Genomic DNA, 23,958 nt, shown 5'->3' with positions numbered 1-23,958 from the left:
GCTTCCATTTTAGCATTTGATTTGATTGTGAGGCAAACAGTAACATGATGGATAAGATCTCATTACAACAGGAATGTGAAAGTTTAATTTCCTGTACATGTTCCGTCTTTATTAATGTCACAGGCTGCGGGTCTTCAATTGCAGCGCAGGCCGCGGCGCTCTGGCTCCAGCTTGACATAAATGAGGCAGAGGGATTACATTTGGCACCATCCACTTGAGCCAGTTTTAATTTAGGTTTGGTATTAACACTGCATCTCTCCGAGCGAAATTAAGTTTGTGTGAAAAATAAATAAATAAATAATTTAGTGCCATTTTAATCAAACTGCGTTCTTGTTACGAGTCCCCTCTTGATGTCTTCGCTGGTTTCGAAACAGTAGCCTTGTTGCATGTGAAGAATGAAGCTGCAGAAAATGGTGACTATCGCACCCTCACTTATCTGGTTCAGGGGAAAAACAGAGAGAGGGGGAGGACAAACTTCAATAATAAACCTGTCAACACTCCAATTTGAATACCCAGGAGTCACAACTATCTCAACTCTCCTCCGCTGGCAATCATCATGATCACAGACCCTCTTGAGAGACAGCATCTCATCTATCAGTCAGTCTCACACACACAAACACACAGCTCCTCATCACACCATCTCTATTTGTCCCATTATATCCTTAACACAGTGTAAAATACCTCTGCTTCTCCAATAAGGGAATGGTTGAGAGGCAAGGGCCGGTAAAGTCTGTGTGTGCCTGTGCTTATGTGTGTGGCATCAGGGGCTTCATTGCAAGCATGGGCTACTGCCTGTGCCTGCTGCTGAGGTTCTGAGACAGCCCTGCTTGTTTGTTTCCCCTTACTCCTCAGAGGTCTGACGTGCAGCGCACAGCCTTAGCTGTGTTACCCGCAGGCCTCTGGGAGATAGAGCACCGCAGCATATGCTGGGAAAAGGGAAGAAGATAGATACAAGAGACCTACACCCACTGCACCTGATCATTACCATGCCAAATTTATATTGATTGCTGTAGCTTGAGAGCTAAACTGTGACTTATTCCCCTGATGCAGTCCCTGTGTGGAGTCTGCGGTGAGGGGCTGTTGGTAATCCAGAGAAACCATGACACGTGCACCATGTTTGGCCACAGATATGGCAGCACACATTATACTATGGCAGGGAACATTTATGGGAAGCTGGCCATGTCTTGCAGCAGTGATTTTTATTGATGATTGCACAGCTCTTGGATTTTATCCACATCCATATCAACTACATCCAAATCTGAATACACCGACTCTCAGCGGGGTGGCGGTGGTCCTAAAGGGAATGGGAGGGGAGTGGACAAGTAGTGGGTACTTAAACATATTCACCATTTTCCCTGCCTTTGCTTTGCTGGATAAACTTGTATATTTGTGGTGTCTCTCTTCCCGCAGGCACCTTTCATCACGCATATGCATATGTGCCTGCCCTTGACATTATCATCAGCAGATTTGTGCAAAGGGCCCTGAGGTAAGGTTGAAATACTGCTGAGGCTTCTGAGGAGAGTGGCCTGCTTTAGAGAGGCTGTCCGTGGGCTAAATACGCACCAAGAGACGGAGTCAGAGGAAGGGAAAAAGCTCAGTAACTGAACCTAGCAGAGCGCCCCTCTGGGGACAGCAGTAATTAAACAGTGATTAAATTAAGGGGCAATGCGGGCAAAACGCTGGCTGATTGACACTCTGCTGGTTCCTCTCTCTCGCCGTCTCTCAGTCGCGCTCTCTCTTGCTCTCTCTGCGGCTTCAGCTCTGTCGTGGAGCATTGCTTTCTATTGACCTCCAATTACTCACCCACTCTGAATTCTTCAAGGTCCAATTTTCGAAAACTATTTTCTTAACTGTGTTAAGAGCATGGATCACTGCACATTTGTTTCTGAGAAGACTGAGCAGCAGGACTGAAATACAGAGAAGTTGGAGGGGGGGGTAAAAAAGAGACACTTGAATGTATAGTCTCTTTGTGCTTCCAATGCTATCAATGTTTGAACTCACAAACTGCAATCACTCTACCATTGCGCCCGCTATCAGTTTTTACTGCAGATAGATTCACAAAAGTACAATCACAAGAAGCTGGTAGTGATTTAGAAACTGTACTCATGCAGAATCAAAAGTGAGTTTCCCTTTCTCGAGCCTGTAGTCAGGCAGCTTTAGGAGTGCCCCATCAAATACTCTCCTAAGGGGGGAAATACTATAAATTACCTTTGGCGACTCCTTAAAACCCAAAGCAAATAGAACGATAGAAGAGCCGAGCAACAGCAATAAAACCAGCTTTAACAAAACAATCAGAAAAAGGCAAGATGCTGAAATTGCCTTCCTCCAAATCTGAAATTCTCCACACGTTCACGGCTTACCCTTCCTGCCACACTGCCCCAAGTCTCCAGGCCCTTGTATAGATTTTTATAAACCTGGTCTTGTGCTTATGAAAATAGTACTAAGGGTCCTTAAACAATCTGTTAAATCTTCTGATAGTGAAGAAGGTCCTTAGGTCTCTAATACAAATTCAAATAGCGGTATGGAGATGGATTAAGGGGAAGACAAAGAACAGGGGCCCACTTTAGAGGATGAGATCAAGATGACAGGTATTGATTAAGTGCTCAATGAGAGCACGCCTATGAAAGGCCAGCCACCACACAGCTCATGAAAGAATCATACACAAGGTGCTCGGCAAACATACAGGCGTGGCATGTAGGTGTGTGCACATTCAGGCTAAATTGTAGAGAACCTGCCTGGTTTTCTCTGATTAAAAAGTCATTAAAAATTGATATCAAACTTTTCTCGTGTAGTTGAAATCCTACTAGTACCTATATATCTCGTTAACTATTCAACAAAGACACAGCAGGTAGATTGGGGCACTGTTGTGGATGTGGTTTTGCCCACAAAAACATTTTTTAAATCCTTATGTCAGAATCCACTACTCCTTGGCTTGAAAAGTGCAGCTCCACACCACACATTCCTTTACTTTGGCACTGTTATTGGAGGGAAAGCAGGAAGGATATTCTCAAAGATTACATGTGAATCTAATTTCTTGGCGAAACAGTCGAACTGGAGGACTTAGCCCTTTTCAGAGTTTTTTGATGATGTAGCGCGAAGACAGCCGTAATCACAACAGCACTGCCAGCCTGACCCACCTCATCATCCTTGACATTTAGCACAGCGCTGTTTCTCTCGCTCTTCCCTTCTTCACTGTAAACAAATGGTTTAACCCTGATTTGTGTAAGTGTAACCGGAGGACATGCAGTGACACCAAGTGTGGAAACCCTCTGAGAGTAGAGGGAGTAGAAAATAGAAGGAGAAAGGCAGGGAAGTGAGTACTGGGAAGAGCAAAGCAAAAGAAGAAAAACAGACACTAAAGCCTAACTAAAATAGAGAAAGTGAGAGAGAGCCGCCATGGTGAGCAACTTCACCAAGACTGCCACCACCTAAGAGGGGGGTATCTGAGATTAATCTCTATGGAAAGCTGTTGGGTCTCTGCAGACAATGCTCTGATGGAAACGAGGCAATAAATGCCTCTTAAAGCCATCATAAATGCAGCTTCCTGCTTAACAGTCACTACTCAGACCTGCGTCCAACCTCATTATCCTTCGTCTGTGCCGGCTGGTTTGCATGCCAACTTACAGGCAGGATAACTAAAACCCCTTTCACTTAAGCCTCAGCGGAATATGTGGTTTACTTATGAGACTTGAAAACAAACTCATCAAATCAAAGGATGTTTTTCCATAATTTAGAGGGGGGGGGAAATCTACGCATGACATGCGAGGTGTGCTTAAATCAACATCTCCAGTTAAATTAAGTATATCATATAGAATTCACAGAAATGTTACCTACATACAGTATTTCCTTATATACAGTTTTAAATCCATTGACAAATGACACATTTGACTTGATTACCTCTTGACATTTCCCTCTGTGAATGAAGGCGGCAGTAGATAAGGCAATCATGGCACCTACACAGTGTAAATATAAAAATATGCTCATTTGTCTGGTCTCTAGATAAAGACATAAGGTCACATAAACTCATGAATGGGCAACTCTCAGCACACAGCACCTCCCAGCCTGCCCGCTTCCCCTGCCTGTCTGTCTGTAGTGGCTGACGGTACAGCAGCGTGCCCTTCATTATCACTGGGTAATGCTCATCACAACGGCCGTGGCTTTTCTCCATAAAAACCCCCAAGTCTCACTCACAATGAGAAATAGGGGAGATAAGGTGCAGGAGACCATTTCTTTTGACATTCACGATGGCAAACTCATCAGTCATGCTGTCAAAGGCACTGGTCTTGGCTAGTTTGGGATTTATGAGAAATAATGATGGGTTGAAAATAGCTGGTAAGGGCTTTGCTTCTACCTTTTGGTTTGGGAGTGTTGTGTATTGAGGCACGCTCTGCATAAAACCCAATTTCTTTTGTCAGAATCAGAATCAGAATCAGAATCAGAATACTTTATTGATCCCTGGGGGAAATTATTTTTTGTTACAGTGCTCCATTTTAAACCAACATTAAGACAAGACAGACAATACGCTAACTAAGAATAGTACAATATATACATATATATACATACATACATACATACATAAGTCACTTATAAATAAATATTTGGAAAAGAAACACGTGTAGCTGTAGCAGCAAACAGTGTGTTAAGTGGATGCGTTGTACAGGGAGATGGCCACAGGCAGGAATGATTTCCTGTGTCGTTCAGTGGTGCTTTTCGGTAATCTCAGTCTCTCACTGAACGAGCTCCTGTGACTGACCAACATGTCATGGAGTGGGTGGGAGGTGTTATCCAACATTGTCTTTATCTTGGACAGCATCCGCCTCTCCGACACCACCTTGAGGGAGTCCAGCTCCATCCCCACAACATTGCTGGCCTTACGGATCAGTTTATTAAGTCTGTTGGCATCTGCGACCCTCAGCCTGCTCCCCCAGCATGCAACAGCATAGAGGATCGCACTGGCCACCACAGACTCATAGAAAATCCTCAGCATTTTCTGGCAGATGTTGAAGGACCTCAGTCGCCTCAAAAAATAGAGACGACTCTGGCCCTTCCTGTAAAGTGCTGTGGTGTTTTTAGCCCAGTCCAGTTTATTGTCAATGTGTACTCCAAGGTATTTATAGTCCTCCACAATGTCAACACTGACCCCCTGGATTGAAACAGGGGTCAAGTGTTTCCTGGTCTTCCTGAAGTCCACGATCAGTTCCTTGGTCTTTGCCACGTTGAGCTGCAGATGATTCTGCTCACACCACGTGACAAAGGAGTCGACCACAGCCCGGTACTCTGTCTCATCATCCCTGCTGATGCATCCAACCACCGCAGAGTCATCAGAAAACTTCTGAAGATGGCAGGTCTCTGTGCAGTGGCTGAAGTCTGTGGTGTAGAGGGTGAAGAGGAAGGGGGAGTGACCCTTGCACTGATTTCGCATCCAATCTCGCCATGTTCAGGAGGTTTGGCTGGTCCTGTTTGAGCTGGCACTGACATTTCCGACTCACAAGATAAAAGAGGGAAGCAGGGCAGCAATAGTTGACTCTTTCCCCTTAAAAGACAGCACATCGCCACAGAAGCATTACGTGTACCACTCCCTCTGATTCACTGAGCATTATTCAAGTATTCAAGGCCTCAGTACTCTTAATCGGACTTAAAGTCGTCTTCAGAAAGCTAAACAGCTCTTTTTTTTTTTTTCTTTTTTTTTTTTCTTAAATGACATCAGAAACAGCAGTATGCGACATTACGTGATGGCAGAGCTTCAGTTCATCCTTTGTCATTTTTTTTTTTTTTTTTTTTTTTTTTTTTAAATAAATAGGACAGGGGGAATGAATGAGAGAAAGAGGGGGAGAGAAAGAAAGAAAACCAAAGGGGAGAAGAGACGGTGAGAAGGGGGGGGAAGAGAGAGAAAAAAAAAAAAAAGAACTCCTGGGTCACCTGTATGGAGAAAAAAAAACAAACAAACAAAAAAAACAAACAGAGGAGACAGCAAACAACAAAGAGTAACATAATAATAGAGAAAATAAAGCACCATCACAATAAACTAGCTAGTCATAGATATCAATATTTACTAAATAATAAACGATATTGTGCAGCACGCAAGATAGACAGCGCACAGTGTGCTTTGAGGCAGCAGCCAAGAAAGCTTTAGTCCGCGTCTGTGAATACCCATGTGTGCATACCTGTGTGGATCAGCATGCTTGCATTCCAAAGGTTTCTCCATGTAATGATCTGCTAGGGAGTGTGGGGGGGCCACAGCCCCGTCCTCCAGGGTGTGAAGCAGGTATGGAGGAGATCAAAACTCCAGACATCCAGAGGCCCCCAGAACACAAGAGACCAAGGAAGACCAACAGAGGGGCAGCCGCGCCACTGTTCCAGTAAGAGCTGAGGAGAGTCCCAGATGAGGGCTCGCCCAGCAGCCGCGGAGCAGAAGTCAGGGGGAGTTGCAGTGACGCGCCCGTGAGCTCCGCCGGCCCCCAGCTGCGCCTGAGTGACCGAGCCCCAGGCCGAGAGGCCGGGGGCACCCCACCTCCAAAGGGGCCCGAGCGAGCCCCAGGCCCCAGGCCCCGACAAGCGGCCGCCAAGGAGTGAGCCGGTGTGTACCCGGACGCCCACCCCCAGACACAAAGAACCACCAACACACCGACACCTGAGGGAGTCCGCCACCGGCAGGGGAAGTGGTGGTGGGTGGAGATAGGCCTCCAAACCTTGGAGGGCCTGAGGTGTCCCCAGAGAGGTGGCGTCTGATACCCAACCTGACATATAGACACAGACATACAGGCACACACAGACACAAACATCCATTCCCACCCTCATGCTCTCATATGCACTCACTCCACACTCAACCAACGTGGAGACAGACATAAAGAGACGCTGTACACACAATCACACTCCCCAAGCGTACTCTACAAACCGGGTCTAGGTACCCTTGCCCCTGGAGGGGGGAATTGCACCCAGACCCAGGTGGTGTTACCCTTTTCCCTGCGGTGGGGAGAGGCAGACCACCCCGACTCCGCAGCAGCAGGGAGGCCCCACACCCCAGACCGCAGTCGGACGGCCAACTCCTCCTACTAGCCCTCCCGCTCCAGCAGGCCGCAGAGAATGGGGGTGGGAGAAGACTCCAAACCTCCCTCCACCCGCTCATTGTAGTGTTGATGCATGTGTGTTCTAAGGTGCAATTAAAACCCAGGAGGGCATGGAGCTACCTGCCAAGGAGCAGCAGGTAAGCGCATAGTCCCTCCTGCTAGCCCTCAATGACTAAGTGTATTTAAAATTGAGAGGTGGGCAACGACGTCAGGGGTGAGGTATACACCCTGATGGTGATTTGGACTCCGTGATTGCGCCCACCCCCAAGATCCTATATGTATGTGTAATGAGAGTGTGAATAATGTGAATGTCTAAGTTGTGGGATAAAATTGAGGCAGAGGCAGCCAGAAGGGGACAGGGGGGGGGGGGGGGGTAGCCTCCTCTGCACCCTGGTGACATACCCCCACTCCAAGGCCCTGCATGTGTGGGTGGTTGTGGAGGAGCGGGAAGAGGGAGGCAGCTGGAGATGGGGAGGGAAGGAAGGGAGGGGCAGGTAACCCCTCCCTGGGGCCAGCTCCCCCGCTGACCCCAGTAGGCACTCCCACCCTCCGCGACCCGCCAGGGAAGGGGGGCCCAGGCCCATCAGACCGGGGCCCAGTGCAGTAGCGCCCCCCGGCTCCACAGAGCCCTGGACAGTCCACCCAACCCCACCACAGAGAAAACTGCACCCACCCCACCATCCACACATCTTCCAGACTACATAAGACGGTAAACGCCCAGGCTGAGATCTTCCTCCACCTCTCCTGTATCTCCCCCTCCTGCAGAGAGTTCCTGAAGAGAAGAAAGCTCCTGCAAGATGTGACCATCCCCCCCACCAGTTGAACAGCTCTGACTGAAGAATATTCACACAGAACTCTCTTCATCTGCCCATACCTGAAAACGGGGACAATAACAAACAGTAATAGCATGTGTCAAACACTTAGATTTTCTATTTAAACTAGTGACAGGCAGTGACAGATGCTCCCATTGCAATTCTCTGTAAACATTCTGGGACACAATATATCATTCAGTTACTGTGACGCACCTCAAGGTCTATTAAACTTAACATAAATTATTCATTTCAAAGTCATTTGAAAGTGGATTTGAACAATGTTAAAAGGGCAGCATTGCTGAATTCTATAGAACAATTGCACAACTATAGATTATAGTCAGTAGGACTTTTAATGGAATCCCTATGGGAACACACGGAAGGGATGTCCTCAAGCACCAAATTATTAGTCAATTTCAGATTATCAGATTTATTAATTACTATTCTTAATATATCTTATGAGAGTGCCAGGAGATATAGCCTAACCACCTAAAGGCTTTAACTGAAATGGTCGACATAAATTTATATTAAACATATTAACGAAACGCTAGATTGGCTGGTGTTTAGCTCGCCTTTTACTTGACAGTTCAGGGACCTGGTAAAATTGCTCAAAACGTAACATTGCTTACAACCCAAGTGTTGCAAAATTGCAGGACAAGAGAGTTTGGGGCAATTTTGATTCAAGTGTGCGAATGAGACCTCTTAGAGCTCAAGGGTGCTTGGATCTGTGTGGAAATTAAGCCGTGAGATTGTAGCTAAGGGGACACTGGATTGACAGCGACATTAGCCCCGCGGCGCCCCTGCCGTAGCGTGCTATAGTCACGTAAAATAGATGGACAGGAATAGCAAATTAAATCTTCTTAATAGTAGCAAAGGATGTACAGTCAGGTTAGACTGAACTGTAGGACTGTACATGTGTGGAGATGAGGGGTGGTGTGTTTAGTGGGATAAATGAAGTGGCTCTGAAGTGTTTTGGTTAATAAGCCTACTCCAACCAACTTCATACAGAAGACCCTGCCATCTTTATATCAATTTGAAATTAGCTCCTTCACAATGTTTCATGGCCCCTTTCTTGAAACACGTTCATAGGTCATTTCAGTCGTTGCCATTAATTTGAGTATATTTATTAAATTCATTACGCTGCAGACTAAAAGAGTTACTCAGTAACAACAGAGTGAGAAAACACTCGTAGCCGCAGCTCTCACAGCACTGAGCAGCTGGCGGCGGCTTTGTTGATGCGTTTCTCACAAGTTGTTTTTCCCCTTTCCAGGTTCAGTGACACCGCATTGCTTTGCCACAAAGACCAACCTTAATGTAGACAAAGCCAAGTCGGCAAATCTTTGCACAGCATGCACGCACACACTTCTAAAAGCGGGACGTACACAGAGGGAGCAAAGCGTTTTTCAATGCATTTAGATGAGACCTTTGACAAAGGTCCCTAATGCAGATATCAATGAACCAAGGGACTGTGCTATCGGAGCGAAATTGGCTGACGGAGGGATGTCACCCTCGTGCATGAAAAATGATGGATCCCATTTGTAAACTTCTCTCTTCTCTTCCCTCCTGCCCATCCTCTCCCCCTCTACCCTCGAACACGGACACATCCGCAACACATACGATTCCTCGCTCCACCGTCAACCCTATTCTCCAAGACTGGTTATTGAACAAGGAAGCCAACCTGTGACTTTGCTGGCAAATAGCAAGCGGTTGGGTAAAATTGGCACTTTAGCGACCATTTCATCCGACTGTCAGGGAGCCCAAAAAGGACCTGTGAGATTTCAGTGATGACAGGATAGATTAACATCACAGACTTTGTTTTTTCATCTTCCTTTCATTTCCTATACTATTCTCTGAGGAGATCAGCAAAATGAAACCAATATCTATGAAACCACAAACAAATAACCAGAGCTTTCCAAATATTAGATTTTGTTTGCTGGATTGGACAATCAACTGTTTCTTTCCACTCGCTTCATGGTCGGTGTTGACTTGAGAGAGAAAAGAAACACCCTAATCCACCTAATAAACAGGAAATGAACAGCTCGGCCTACATGGCAACATGCACTCTTGTATACCCTGAAATAAAATAGATTTTGCATATAAAATTCCATACATTTTGAAAGTGTAGGGCTAGGCTCTGAATGCAAACATCAAATGATTCAACACATGTCTGCACAATAACCTATAATTTACAGAGCTTGAAAAAATCATGCTCAGCATATAAAGTGTGATAAGCAACATAATATGCATACTGAGCATTTCTAAGGAAACAATGATATATTGCTAGTTATCCTAGAATGAATTACTGCATTCTTAAGCAGCATGTTGAGTCAAAGGTGGGGAGGTTAATATAGGCAAACAGGCATCTCTGCAGGAAAATGAAAACTTCCCAGTGGAATGTGATGGCCAGCCTAAATGCTGACATTGTGGTTTCAGTGATGGAGTGACTTTGAGAGGGTTTGCGGTCTGCCAGTGTTCAAAGCTTTGCCTTGAGGGTAAGGGGTAAATTTGCTAAGTTAATCACATAATGAGGCCAATTAAACATCGGAGAACCCAGGTGAAATGGGAGCTGCCACTGAGCCTCCACTAAATGAGGCTCTGCAGCTCAGCCAATTCCCTCTCTGGACCGATGCTGGACAACCCATTTTCAGCTCCAATAATCTTCTATAAAATTCAGCAACATTTATAGGCTTTATCCTATTGATGCACAGGCATATACATCTTACAGACCAGGAAAAAGAAAAACGTTGTCATCTCTTTACTTTGTTCATATTGATATCTCTTTCTTTTGACAGGTGTATATTTTCATTGCTTTTCATTCAAAACTCTATAAATTTATAATAGCCTATAAGAAAACACACACACACACACACACACACACACACACACACGCACACACATATATATATATATATATATATATATATATATGATTGGTCCGCAGGCGCGCATTCGCTGTCAAAATAAAAGATGCGCACCAGATAAGAAGTTGCAGTGTGCGTTTGCGTACATGTTTTTGTCCGCTAGAGTGGGATTTTCACAGCATATTCTGCACCAAATCTCTGTGCGTTTGTCATTTGTTTGAAGCCAGCTCGCCTCCTGCAACCACTTTTCCGAGAATACGCGCCTCTTATGCGGTTCGGACTCCTTCTGACATTTCTTTGGAGGTGGAGGAACACCAAAGTAATTGCTTAAAGGAGCTTGCTTCTTCAACATCTTTAAGAGTTCTAAACAAATGTCTGTCCTCCTCCAGAAAATCTTATGTACGCAAAGAGCGTTGCACATTCTTATCTGGTGGGGTCTTTTATTTTGACAGCGAATGCGCACCTGCGGACCACTTATGTGCACCCCCGTACATATGTATGTATATATATATATATATATATATATATATATATATATATATATATACACTAGGGGTGCAATGATACACAAAATTCACGGTTCGGTTCGATACTTTGGTGTCATGGTTCGATATTTTTTCGATACAAAAAAATGTTCATGCCTTTTTAATTTGTCATTTATTAAAATTATAAATATACATTTTAACTCAAAAGTACAGTTTTTAAATTTAACCCTAACCCTTGTGCGCGTTTTTTATTTTGACAGCGAAAGCGCACCTGCGGACCACTTATGTGCAGCCCTGGTTATTTAGCTCGTCATATTGCAGCCACAGAAATTCTTTTGTCCATGAAACCATAAAGCTGCGCTTTCTTTTTGCCTTATAGTCTGATTTGTCATAACTTCTCCGTTTTGTGGTAAGCTTTTCTTTGGCTGTCACTTCTTCACCCCGACCTGTCTTATTTGGCTCAGCAGAACTAAAATATATATACTGCTACTTTTACACACGGACTCACATAAGCTCAGCGATTCTCTGCGCGATCAACCTCTCACATGTTTAAGCTTGCTGCGGGAGATTTCACTTGTCATGTTTGCATAGTAAGCTAACGATTAATAAGACGATGTCAGAGGAATTGGTGCACAAATTATCATCACTCACAGATCAGTGCTGTCATTGCAAAGTGAAAGCAAAAAAACAAGCGCAAATTCAAACGCGATTTCAATATGTCACATATTGACAGTGGCTCACCGATGCCAATGACATAATTACCCAGCTACATTTCTGAAAGAATGCAAAAGCATTGACATATATTTTTCCTAGACCAGGTGTACACCAACATGGCGAATGCGTACAGAGCCCAGGCTTATCCCCACCTGGGTCTGTCAGACCATCTCTCCCTTCTGCTACACCCAATATACACACAAAAGATCAAGAGCACTGGGATTACAACCAAAACCGTGAGAACATGGCCGCAGGATGCTATTCCGATGCTTCAGGACTGTTTCCACTGCACAGACTGGGATGTATTCAAGGTGCAGGACACTGACAATCGTGTCGCATTGGACAGTTACACCTCCACTGTCTTGGACTACATCTGTTTCTGTGTGGACAATGTAACAACTTGGAAACGATTCCGTGTGTTCCCTAATAATCCACCCTGGATGACACACGGAGTTCAACAACTTATTCGAACAAGGAACAACGCTTTCAAATCCGGGGACCAGGCGGCATACAGTGCTGCCAGGGCCAACCTGAGAAGAGGCATCAGGTTTGAGAACAACACAAACCCAAGGCAGGTCTGGGAGGGCATCAGGGCTATCACGGACTACAAAAGAAGAACACCATCACCCTCAGCCGACAGTTCTACTCTGGCTGAGGATCTAAATCTCTTTTATGCCCGTTTTGATAGGGAGAACACCGACCCTGTCCTGTCCCCTCTCCCCTCAACCGACCCTGCTCCGGTCCTGAGCACTCATGAGCTGAGGCGTGTGTTACGGAGCATTAACACCAGGAAGGCGGCCGGGCCGGATGGAGTGCTGGGCCGGGTGCTAAAAGACTGTGCTGTGGACCTGGCGGACGTCTTCACCTCTATATATAACACCTCGTTGTCCTGTTCACTGGTACCATCCTGTTTCAAAGCAGCAACCATCGTTCCCATCCCAAAACAGTCAAATGTCACATGTCTGAACGATTTCAGACCTGTGGCACTCACCCCCATTCCCGCCAAATGCCTGGAGAGACTGGTAATTAAACACATCAGAGCTGCTTTTCCACCATCCCTGGACTCGCACCAGTTTGCATACAGGGAGAACCGGTCAACCGAGGATGCGATCGCCACAGTGCTGCACACATTACTGAAGCACTTGGAACACAGGAACACCTATGCACGGCTCCTCTTTGTAGACTACAGCTCGGCTTTTAATACCATCCGGCCATACAAACTCCGTCCCAAACTCCACCAACTGGGACTTAACTCCTCTCTGTGCAACTGGATTGTGGACTTCCTCACTAACCGTAGACAGAGTGTCAGAGTGGGTAAGAACACCTCTTCCACCCTTGTGGTCAACACCGGTGCCCCTCAGGGGTGTGTTCTGAGCCCTCTGCTATACACTCTCTTCACCCATGACTGTATTTCCTCCTGCGCGTCCAATCTCATTGTTAAGTTTGCAGATGACACTACAGTGCTCGGACTTATATCCAACAATGATGAGACAAACTATAGGACAGAGGTGCAACAACTAGAGTCATGGTGCCACGACAATAACTTGGTCTTAAACACCAAAAAGACCAAGGAGATCATTGTAGATTTCCGGAAGAGGGGTCATAACAACCATCTGCCTCTCTTCATTGGCAGTGAGGCGGTGGAGAGGGTGAGCAGTTTTAAATTCTTGGGGGTAACTGTGACCGAGGACCTGTCCTGGGGCAACCATATCACCTCAGTTGTACGGAAGGCCCAACAGCGCCTCTACTACCTGAGGAGACTGCGGAGCGCACACATTCCCAGATCTCTGATGTTGAACTTCTACAACTGTGCCATCAGCAGCGTTCTGACGTATGGATTTCTAGTGTGGTTCCCCAGCTGCACCAAGGCCGATCAGCAAGCACTCCAGCGGGTGGTGAAAGAAGCTGGCAGAATTATTGGAACAAGTCTGCCAGAGATCAGTAATATCTTCCCCACTCGCTGTCTGAGGAGGGTGCACAGTATCCTGCGGGACCAACATCACCCTGCGCGCCACCTTTTCCATCTGCTGCCCTCAGGGAGAAGGTACAGGTCTATACAGGCCAGAACATCCAGACTGGCCAACAGCCTGTATCCACAGGCTGTGAGGCTCCTGAACTCTCTGCCCCCCTCTCACGGACAATAACCATATCCAACTTCTTAATAGCAATGAACTGGTCTGCATTGGTGCATCATATCTTTATTCTCTTCCCCCTCCTGCCCCCCCTCTTTCTTAAATAGATAACTATCATATCTGATATCATATCTCACAGTACAATAATATTGAATGGGTTGCATTGTTGTATTTTGTCATGTTTCTCAGGTCTTTGTCTGAATTTCTACGAACATTATTGCTAAGGATTGTCTTATTGCATTGGAGTCACACTGGGTTAAATATGTACACTTGGGTTTTAAGGGGTATTTATTATTTTCTTCTTTTTTGGGGGGTTGTATGGAAGCCCCAAACGCAATTTCATTGTTCTTGACAATGACAATAAATAAATAAATACTAAATACTAAATACTAAAATACTAAATACAATAGCCCGACGGGCAGGGCAGAGAGATTTTTGTAGCCCGACTGGAAAGATCACTAGCTCCGGGACGTCGGGCTAGCGATTTTGCAAGCCCTGTATCTGATTGAGGAATCACTCATCTTTGGAAAAGAGAGTTTATTACAGAGAAATGTCTCTTTCCAAAATAAAAGCTATACTATCCGCTTCTTCTGGGCTATATTCTCAGCAGCATAAGGAGAATCACGTGCTAACAGCTGTCTAAATGACTCGGCTAAAGTTAGTAGCATGCTTGTTGTTTTGGTCTTTGCACTAGGATGATGTCTGCGTAAATGTGCAGTCATATTCGTTGTGTTCCCACTAGTGCTTTCAGGTTAATCTCGTTGAAATGACCTTAACGCCACAACACGGCAAATCTCCGTTAACGAGCTACCGCCGATCGCCCCGTGCATGGGGCTAGACGGCCAACACGTTAACGAGCTAACTGCGCTAACACACTAGTTCACACCAATGTAATTAAGCATTGCATGGCACATCCAACATACTGTTTTACTTTAGTCCATGACTCGCTTACCTTCAGGGTCATACGTCACATGAAAACCAAAATAATTCCAAACGCCAGATCTGAATGAGGGTGGGGGAGGTCCATCTTGCAAGGAGAGCTTAACTTCTGTCTCGCTAGCTTGCCCTGCGCTCTTCCTCCTGACTATGCTGTCTGTGTTGAGCGCTCAGTGGATCTGCGCTCGACAGTGCAGCCTAGGCGGAGTAGTCGAACGCAGATTCACTGAGCGCTCAACACAGACAGCATCGTCAGAAGGAAAGTTGATAAAATAAATTACAAATGTTGTATTGTTCGATACATATGCGTACCGAACCGAAAGCACTGTATCGAACGGTTCAATATCGATACGAATATCGTTGCACCCCTAATACACACATACATATATCATGCTGTTTTGATAATTCCTGTCTGTGTTAGTACAGTATATGTTACACAGTCTGATAAAAAATAAAAAACCTAAACACTTAGATTCATGCTAAGGTTACACATACATAATTGACTGAGGACAACATAAGATTCGAAACCTTGGTTTAAAAGAGTTTTCAAGATAAACCAAATACTTCTCAAAAAGTGATCTAGGCTAAGTTTAAATGATTTAGTTGTTTCCACACAAATCTAAAAGCACCCCAAAGTTCAGAAGGAGTTTCAGGCAGTCTGTTACTCGAACTTTGAACAACACCAAACCTCATTCACCCCCAATTAATGCTAGAATTTATTAAATATGTCCTGACATTACACCTCTTTATCACATGAAAGCATTTTGGAGACATAGACCATAGTACCCCTTAATTATAATTGCTGGGGTGCGTTGTTGACCAAAGCATCTGAGTATTCGAGAGCCCTTGGAGGGTCTAGAGAGGATAAATCACTCCAGCAGCACTTACGCTTCCCTGAGTGCTTCCAACATACCTGTATTTCTACAAGCGCAGCAGGCTTAGGGTCAGAGAATGTAAGGGCTACACACTGAACAAGATGAATTGCGGTAAAACAGTAAATCTTCGTGGCATCCTCCTGTACATAAGAGTACCTAGAGCTCAATAATCTTGGCATATAGCCCCCTTTCAAACCAATTCCATTTCCCATATGATGTGAAAGGCTGGAACATTATAACACTTTGGCTTATGATACAGAAATCCCAGCTTTACCTGTGCTCATCAACTGAGAGGTCTGTGGGTGTGTTGGTTAATTTTGAATGCCAACCCAAACCAGCCAAGGATGAAATATCTTGCTTGCAAGCTGTAGGGCTCATATAAATGAAAAGCTGTATCACTGTCATGGACACAACACAAGGCAATAAGAAACTGCAGAGAGAGCAGTTCATTAAAACGTGAATACATGGGGACATATATGGACACTGATGAAAGAATATTTCATCACCATCAGGGGTTTATAAAAAGGCCCACCACTCTGCCCACCACGATCCAATAATCTGGATGTAGAGGATTTGCACAGAGTAAGATGGACAAGGGAAATTAAGGCAGGCACATTTTACCAGATCATATTGCCATGATTTGTTAATAAAATGCAAAGCGACAGGCTAGATGTGAGACAGCGACTAAAGCGCGGCGGTGATTTAGACTTAATCCGTCATTATCCCGCCTTTGAAGTGACCTCACTGTGCATGTTCCCACTGTGACCCAGAAGCATACTCACAGCTTCTTCATTAGCTGGGATGAAACAGAGCCAGTTCATAGACGACTTTGATGTCCCGTCCTCCTCACACAGACCAGTAGACATGCTGACACACGCGCATAAATGACACTTACATGCACGCACTCACATCACAGATATTCTTATCGCTGACTACACTGAGCCATGAAAAAAACATGGTTTTAATCAATTATGGCTCTCACCTTTGGGGCAGCACATTCATTACATATGATAGGAGCAGCTAAGGGACAATATTCCGAATGTGTGCTTAGATTGAAATGAAAGAAATTGTATGGTTAGAGGGTAGACAAAGACTGCAATTTCACTCAGCTGAATTTACATATGTGCACACAAAAGGCCTGCACTGAATGTGATTTCACTGATATAATTTATGTGTACCCAGCAATTTATCATCCTTAGATCACAGCATGGAAATCAAGCAGGTGACCTAAAGAGATCCACACATGTTGCCTTTTAAAGGATAGCTGTTCTTAAAGTTTATCATGGAAATTGAAAAAAAAATCAACAAGACACAGTTTGTCAATATGCAAACCACTGACCAGTACAAGGCAAGTGGGTATGACATTATATATAAGCTTAAAGACAGATCATATGGATTCCCATACACAAGTGTGTGTGTGTGTATAGGTAAGAGTGCACCTAGTTTTTCACAGGACTCTATTCGGGCCTGTGAAAAACTAAGTACACCCTTACTGCTTCCATGGGAATTAATAGGGTAACAGCAGACAGGTGCTGCTAATCACATCCAGTTGATTAAATGATCATCGGCAAGTGTGACCACCTCCATAAAGGCAGATGTTCTGGCATTTTTACTGCTCTGGAGCATTCAGATAAGTGTTAACACAAAGCCACACTCTTCCCAGGAGTCAATGTCCCAGCAAATTCACTCCAAGGTCAGAGTGTGCAAAGAAAAAGAAAAGCCAAGAGGTGCCTCTCAGTCACTAATGGCCTCAGATGGCATGTTAAATGTTAAAGTTCATGACAGCACAATTAGAAAAAGACTGAACAAGAGAAACTTGTCTGGAAGCTTCGCCATGAGAAAGCCTTTTCTTTCTAAAACAAGCATGGCTCATGTTAGGTTTGTAATGTTGCATCTGAATAAACCCACGAAATGTCCTTTGGACAGATGACACCAACGTGGAGATGCTGTGCCATAATGTATAGCACCACATTTGGAGAAAAACAGATGCATCAAATCGGCTTAAACACCTCATACCAACTGTCAAGCAAGGTGGTGGAGAGGTGGTCACTGAGTCTAACACATCAAGCAGGGTGGTGGAGAATGGCCAAAAAAGTAAATAATAAAGTTGTTGCAATGGCCCAGTCAAAGTTCAGACCTCAAACTGACCTCAACTGATCTTGGCATAAACAGATGTCCACAAACATCAATGAACTAAGGCTACGTTATAAAGAATAGTAAGCTAAAATTCCCCCACAAGCACGTGGGAAACTGATAGTCATACAGAAAATGTTTACTTCAAGTTATTTCTATTAAAAGTTATTTTACAAGCTACTGCATAGTGCATGTGTACTATATACTGAAGTTTTTATATACCAACAACCGTGCTAAAACAAATCTATGTGTGTATCTGGTGCACAGACTGTGAGGGTCTACCAGTAACAAAAAAGGTGTGAGCACCCATGCAGTTAGCTGCACGACACACGTTTTCTGCACAGTGTATTGGTAGAGTTCTTTCCCCAGGCAATGGCCCGTCAGGCCAGACAAGGAGGCCGGGTGTTAAAGTGCTAGCCGGGTACACGGAGTAACAACAAAGCCATCTGCCCTGGGAATGCACACATCCATCTTACTAAAGACAGCCAGTGAAGGAAAAGACAAAGGGGGGAAGAGAAAGGAGAGAGAGAAGCAATGAAAAAGAAGCAGTAGGGAAACTAGAAAAAAATAGAAATGTAAAAACAAATTTGTAAACATATGTATGGGCACGCTGCTGGTGGTGGCAGGGAGCTGCAAAAAGGTGAATGAGCAGACTACTGGTGTGAAAGAGTCCCGGGAACTATACACTTGTTTTCGCCTTTCTGCACAGATTAGATCTTTTCGTTTTTCAGCTTGCCTGATTGCACAGCTGCTGAAAGCCGCTTCCCTCGTTCACTATAGACGGTAAAAGCCAGTGGCATATGATTGGCTATAAACTAAACCTTGTGCTGAATGTATATGCCTGCAACAAAGTAACAGATGAGAGCATATGGTATGAAAGTATGTCTGGTAGTGGGGCATGCCAGAGCTGATGGAGGGACCAAGTTAGTAAGTGAAAGGATGAGAAAAATTAAGCCAATTTTAGACCAGAAATAAACATATTTATATCCTAGCACACACAAAAAACAATAATCTTTATCAGGGATGTGGCCTCTTTTATGTAAAGTGGAACAGGCTGCTAGGTGGACTGTTTTAGTGTGCCAGGAATAGCAATTCAAGTCACTGAACAGGATTGTTTTTCTATTATGTTGCTGTCTCTTGGAACATTTTTAATTCAGTTACATAACAAATAACAGGACTTGCGTTGGAGACTCTCCAGTGAATTTTCTTTTATTTATTTGTTAGCAGGTATCTGCGTCTGTAAGATGCACCCATACAGTCTATGAATGCATCTTGCCAACCTAACTTGCTTTGACAGTGACTCACAATAGCTGTAAACACTGAACGTCATGATCATAAAAATACAGGTAATTTTTTTTAACGAAGCTCTATAATTCATGAATCTGTTTGCAAAGCATAATGTCATCCTCATTTATTTTATTAAGCATGACATCAGGTGAGAGGACAGCAGTAAGTCCCAGCTCCCACTGTCATCCCTGCTTCATAGCCATCTGGATGTGACTCAAAACACTGCCGTCAGCATTCCGGGCTCAGTGATATCATCGCAGCATTTTCCATTTGTTTTTTTATTTTTTATTTTTAGAGCATTTCCTCATCGTTGTATAGTCTGAATATATATCCCACTTATATAGCGCTCTTAAACTCGCTTGCTTTCTCTCTGACTCTATATTATCTTATCAGACTGAGAGCTTTCAGTTGTGTTACCAGCCATTAGCTTTAGACAGTGGGTAGCTACAGAACAGAGTGAGGGAAAAGTGGCCTCCTGGTGGCTCTGGGTGATGTCAGCTGTAAAAAGGCCTTTTTGTAACACCAACTATCTGTGCAGGTTTCAAGGCACATGGTGCCTCTGTATAAAATGACCTTCAGCAATTTTCAAATACGTTTCTGATACAAATGCTAATAGCTTTCGTGTAACTAGGAAAAAGGCACTAAAGTAACTTTTTACCTGCACAAAGCTGCCCCACACCTTATCATACAAGGCTGTTGTACAAGTAGCACAACTACCATATGCTACATTTACACTGTTTCCAAATACGTTAATTTAGCTGGGTAAAGATTAAAAAGCAACACGTGCAGTATTGTCTAAACGTCTTGAACCATCCCTCACTTCTTTATATTTTATATCCAAGGAGCCAGACTTTCTTGTAATTCTTGTAAAAAGTAATGATGAGTATTAAAGCTTTTTCAAAGTCTTTAAAAGCCTTTCTGTGGACATGATATGGCTGCTTTTTCACTCATTTTCAGTTCAGTCCTTGTACCTGACCATTTTTAAAGAAATGTTTTTGTGTTTTTTATGTCACATACTTTAGCACTGACCTATATGAGTCAAGCATAAAAAGACATCTAACTCAAGAGATGAACCTAAAGCAAAAGCATATAATAATTAGCCAACAACGTGGCATATCTCAGCATGGTGTGCAATGTGTTCTTAACAAGGTTTGAGGAAATTGGACGAGTGGAGGACAAATGAAAGTTTTTGCATCTACTGTTTGCAAAGGCCTACATAGAAGCCCTCTGAAGGTAGAAAAAAACAGGGAGAAAAGGCTAAGGTAAACCAAATTACAGAAAAACTGGAGTGAAAAATCAGTGGCAAAGGTATCATGTAGTGATGAATCCAAATGAGAAATTTTTGGTCATTAAGGAGGCCAGTGTTGGGGGGAGGGTTGTCAAGACTGGATTGGAATTATGAAGACAGAAAAGTACCATCAGATTTTTATCCACCCTGCAACATCATCTGGAACGTGTCTGATTTAAGCATGACACCGATTTCAAACACACTGTCAGTACAGTAAGTATATTAGGTTTGAAAAACACACAATGAAACTCAATCAGTCATGGACTTGCCTCCCCAGAACTCAGACTTCAACATTATTGAAGCAGTTTGGGATTATCTTGACAGAGAACAGAACAAAAGGCCTGGAAAACTATTCCTGAAGACTACTCAAAGAAATTACACAAAAGCTGCCTAAGGGAGTTGAGATAAAGAACACCCAATACTGACTTTCAAGCTCATTAGATTGTACAAACTCTTCCTTTCCTTATATACTGACTTTCCGTGTAGTGAGGCATGGCTCAAGAATTTTGCAGAGTATTACATTGTGTATGTAGATGCATCATCTGTTTCGCTGAGTTCTATAGATTAAATGCAAACACAAATCTATAATTTATAATCACTGCAATTATATAACAACTAGAAAACCGAATCGGTATATACCCATTACTTCCAGACAGCATTGCGGACCCCTGACTGAAACCAACCTGAAACATTCAAAGCAAGCGTCAAGCATTGGTTAAAAGCAGAATGTGTGATTTACAGAAACATCACACTGAGAACAATTGTTCAGCTCTGTGAATCAGTCAGAGTGCCCGCCGCGCACGATGACTGACGTGTTATTGGCAGATGGCTAGACTCCTGCCCTCCATGGGAGGCTTCCAAACAAACAGCTCCTGGTTACACTTAGGTGATTTTCACATCAATATCGATCAATTATTCACATATTTGTGCTATCTGAAGAAAAGCAGCTGCACTCCCTTTCATATGTGCTAGACCAGTATTCATTTTGTAGGAGGTGAAAGGAAGGAGCACCGCTATTCCCTCGCATTTTATCCCACATTTATAGTGAACTAAATTTCGCAACATCACAGCGTGATATAGAACTGTGATTAAGTGGGTCAGTGACTCTTACTGTCAGCATTACAGCCATTAGCTTTTATGGAAGAATACATCAAGTGCAATAGTTCTGTATTTGAGGTAACATGCGGAGAAGTCTGCTTTATCCATTTTTGAAATGTCTTTTGACATAAAACTGAGGTCAACCCTTAAACTTTTCTCAATGCAGTGAGCATTTGAAGTGAATATATGACACTTGAGCAACACTGTGTGGGTGTCTAAGCTATAGTACATGCTGGAGAGGAAGATGTGGCTGTAGCAAAGTGCTGTAGTTACACAAGCAACTGTGCTTTGTGGATTTGGCAGTACTTGAGGGTGATCTAGTTTATTATTCCTTGTTTAGTCAGCCTCTCTGGACTTTTTCCTTGAAGTGCTTTATATGAAGTATAAAGTAAAGCACTATGACACTATTTAAAATGAGGTTTGCTTTAGTACATACCATCACACACTTTCCCTCCCTCGTGTTACAGAGAAATATTAAAGCTGTGCCCCAAGGTCAACAGCAATAGCCCTCATTCTACCCATCACTGTGCCCTTGTGTTATTCATGGCCAGCACTATGAGAGGCAATGATTCTTTTTTTTTTTTTTTTGGGCCACTCCAATATCATTAAGTTATTAGTTGATTTCAGTGGATTTAATCAGCATAGTAATTCCTCTCCATGGGAAGATAAGTCCCTCTCAAGAGCAGTTACGCCGTCCACTATGCCCACTGATTAGACACAAGCCCCCAAAATAATTCATCAGAAAACTGCAAAAAATAATTTATCAAAAGTGCTTCTCGCAAAGCCCGCTCAGGACCTTTGCTTCTTAATAATTAAACTCTGCAATTAGGCGTCTTACCATGCACCCAGTGTGAGGCTCCATGTAATATTCATAACCATACATAATTATGCAATATATTCACTGGAATAAAAGGCCATATATTCACGCCGGGGCTGTCAGGAGAAAAGACATTTTTATTTGGTTTATAACACTGTTTCATCTTATACATGAGCAGCTGGCTTCTTGAGACAGAAGAGAATGAGGACGTCTGGTCCTTAGCAGTGTGACACTGTATTCTATGATTCTGAGAAACAGAGAGAGGGTTGCAAAGAGAGGACAAGAGAGAGAGAGAGAGAGAAAAGGAACTGAGTTTTTCTTCTTTTTTTTGTGGGCATGCTCCAATGCCACAAATATCAAAGTCTGTTAACTGGACACAACAAAGACATACCTGAGTGGTATCATACACTGACCACAGTCAATGCAAGATACGGAAAGAGAGAAGAGGCTTTAAATTAAAATGGAGTGGAGACAGGGTGCTGTCTCAGGATCCACTGTATGATAAATTATACATAATGCAGTATGGTAAAAAACTGTAAAAAAAGAATAGTCCCAAAGCTCTTGATCATGCCTGAAGCAAATAAGCAACAGCAGCGGTCTGCAGTGGACATACTGTGGACAAGGTTGGCTTTCATCTTGAGACACAGTTCAAAGCTATGGGGCTACGCACAGAACAAACTAGCAATCAAAGCTCATGTGTAACTGGGCAGTGGTGCACTTCACAGAGCCTGTCGTCTCAAGTGTTGCGAAGATCACACACAGATGCCTCTTTCACATCACAATGGCTGATTTCTAACACACAGCCTTTGGTCCTTCTTATTCTTCACCATGGTAAATTATAGAGAAAAAAAACATACTGCTATTGAGACGCGCAGCTTCTTGAAGGCCACTCACGACATGTATATGCTGAATAAGAAGAAAAGCATATGTTTTCTTCCAACTTTGAAGAAAGGCTGCTTTTTGTCATTGGAAGTGGAGACAGTCTGATATTTGATTTAATAAAAACTGAAAGATAATAAAAAGCAAATGAAGAATATGCTATATATTCTGTAGTAAACGGGATTAACAGCCATTGAACATGAGATTATTTACTGCCAAAGCTATAATCAGACTCTTCGTACGGGGATTTCATAATCATTTCCCACCAGGTAATCGTAACGTGCACAAATTGTTATAATTTGTACATGCTGTATGATTAATGAACACTGCTGTGCTTTATATGCAGCTCGACTACACAACAATATATTTTGTGCATTTGAGCTAAAAGTTCAATCGATGAAATCATTTATAGTGTTTTTATAGAGCATACCTCTGGAGTGAATCTCATGCAGATCTAAACAACTAATGTTGAAGTTTCAATTTTCTTCCTGTAAAAAGAGTTTGAAAAAGAAAAAAACAAAAACTGGTAACCATGCAAAATTTTGAAGTCTTACTTCACGTGCTAATAAACAAAGCT

General features: G+C 43.5%; 1 protein-coding gene across 6 annotated transcripts in view; it reads right to left on the bottom strand.

Annotated features, from left to right (window-relative positions):
- The window catches only part of dcdc2c (doublecortin domain containing 2C), a 40,358-nt gene that overhangs the window by 3,422 nt on the left and 12,978 nt on the right, over positions 1–23,958 (bottom strand). For 3 of the 6 annotated variants that reach the window (XM_004540488.3, XM_076877752.1, XM_076877754.1), the window contains 2 exons: positions 23,812–23,869; positions 22,625–22,749 (listed from right to left, as the gene is read on the bottom strand). The exons of 1 other annotated variant lie outside the window; for it this stretch is intronic. In XM_004540488.3, the coding sequence (XP_004540545.2) occupies positions 23,844–23,869 (26 nt within the window). In that variant the 3' untranslated portion in view covers positions 22,625–22,749; positions 23,812–23,843. Of the gene's footprint in view, positions 1–22,624; positions 22,750–23,811; positions 23,870–23,958 lie in introns of those variants that run through there. 2 more of the 6 variants (XM_076877753.1, XM_076877750.1) reach the window with 1 other exon arrangement.

Source organism: Maylandia zebra, linkage group LG19, assembly GCF_041146795.1.
Source record: "Maylandia zebra isolate NMK-2024a linkage group LG19, Mzebra_GT3a, whole genome shotgun sequence".
NCBI lineage: Eukaryota > Metazoa > Chordata > Actinopteri > Cichliformes > Cichlidae > Maylandia > Maylandia zebra.
This window is presented reverse-complemented; position numbering and strand designations above follow the sequence as displayed.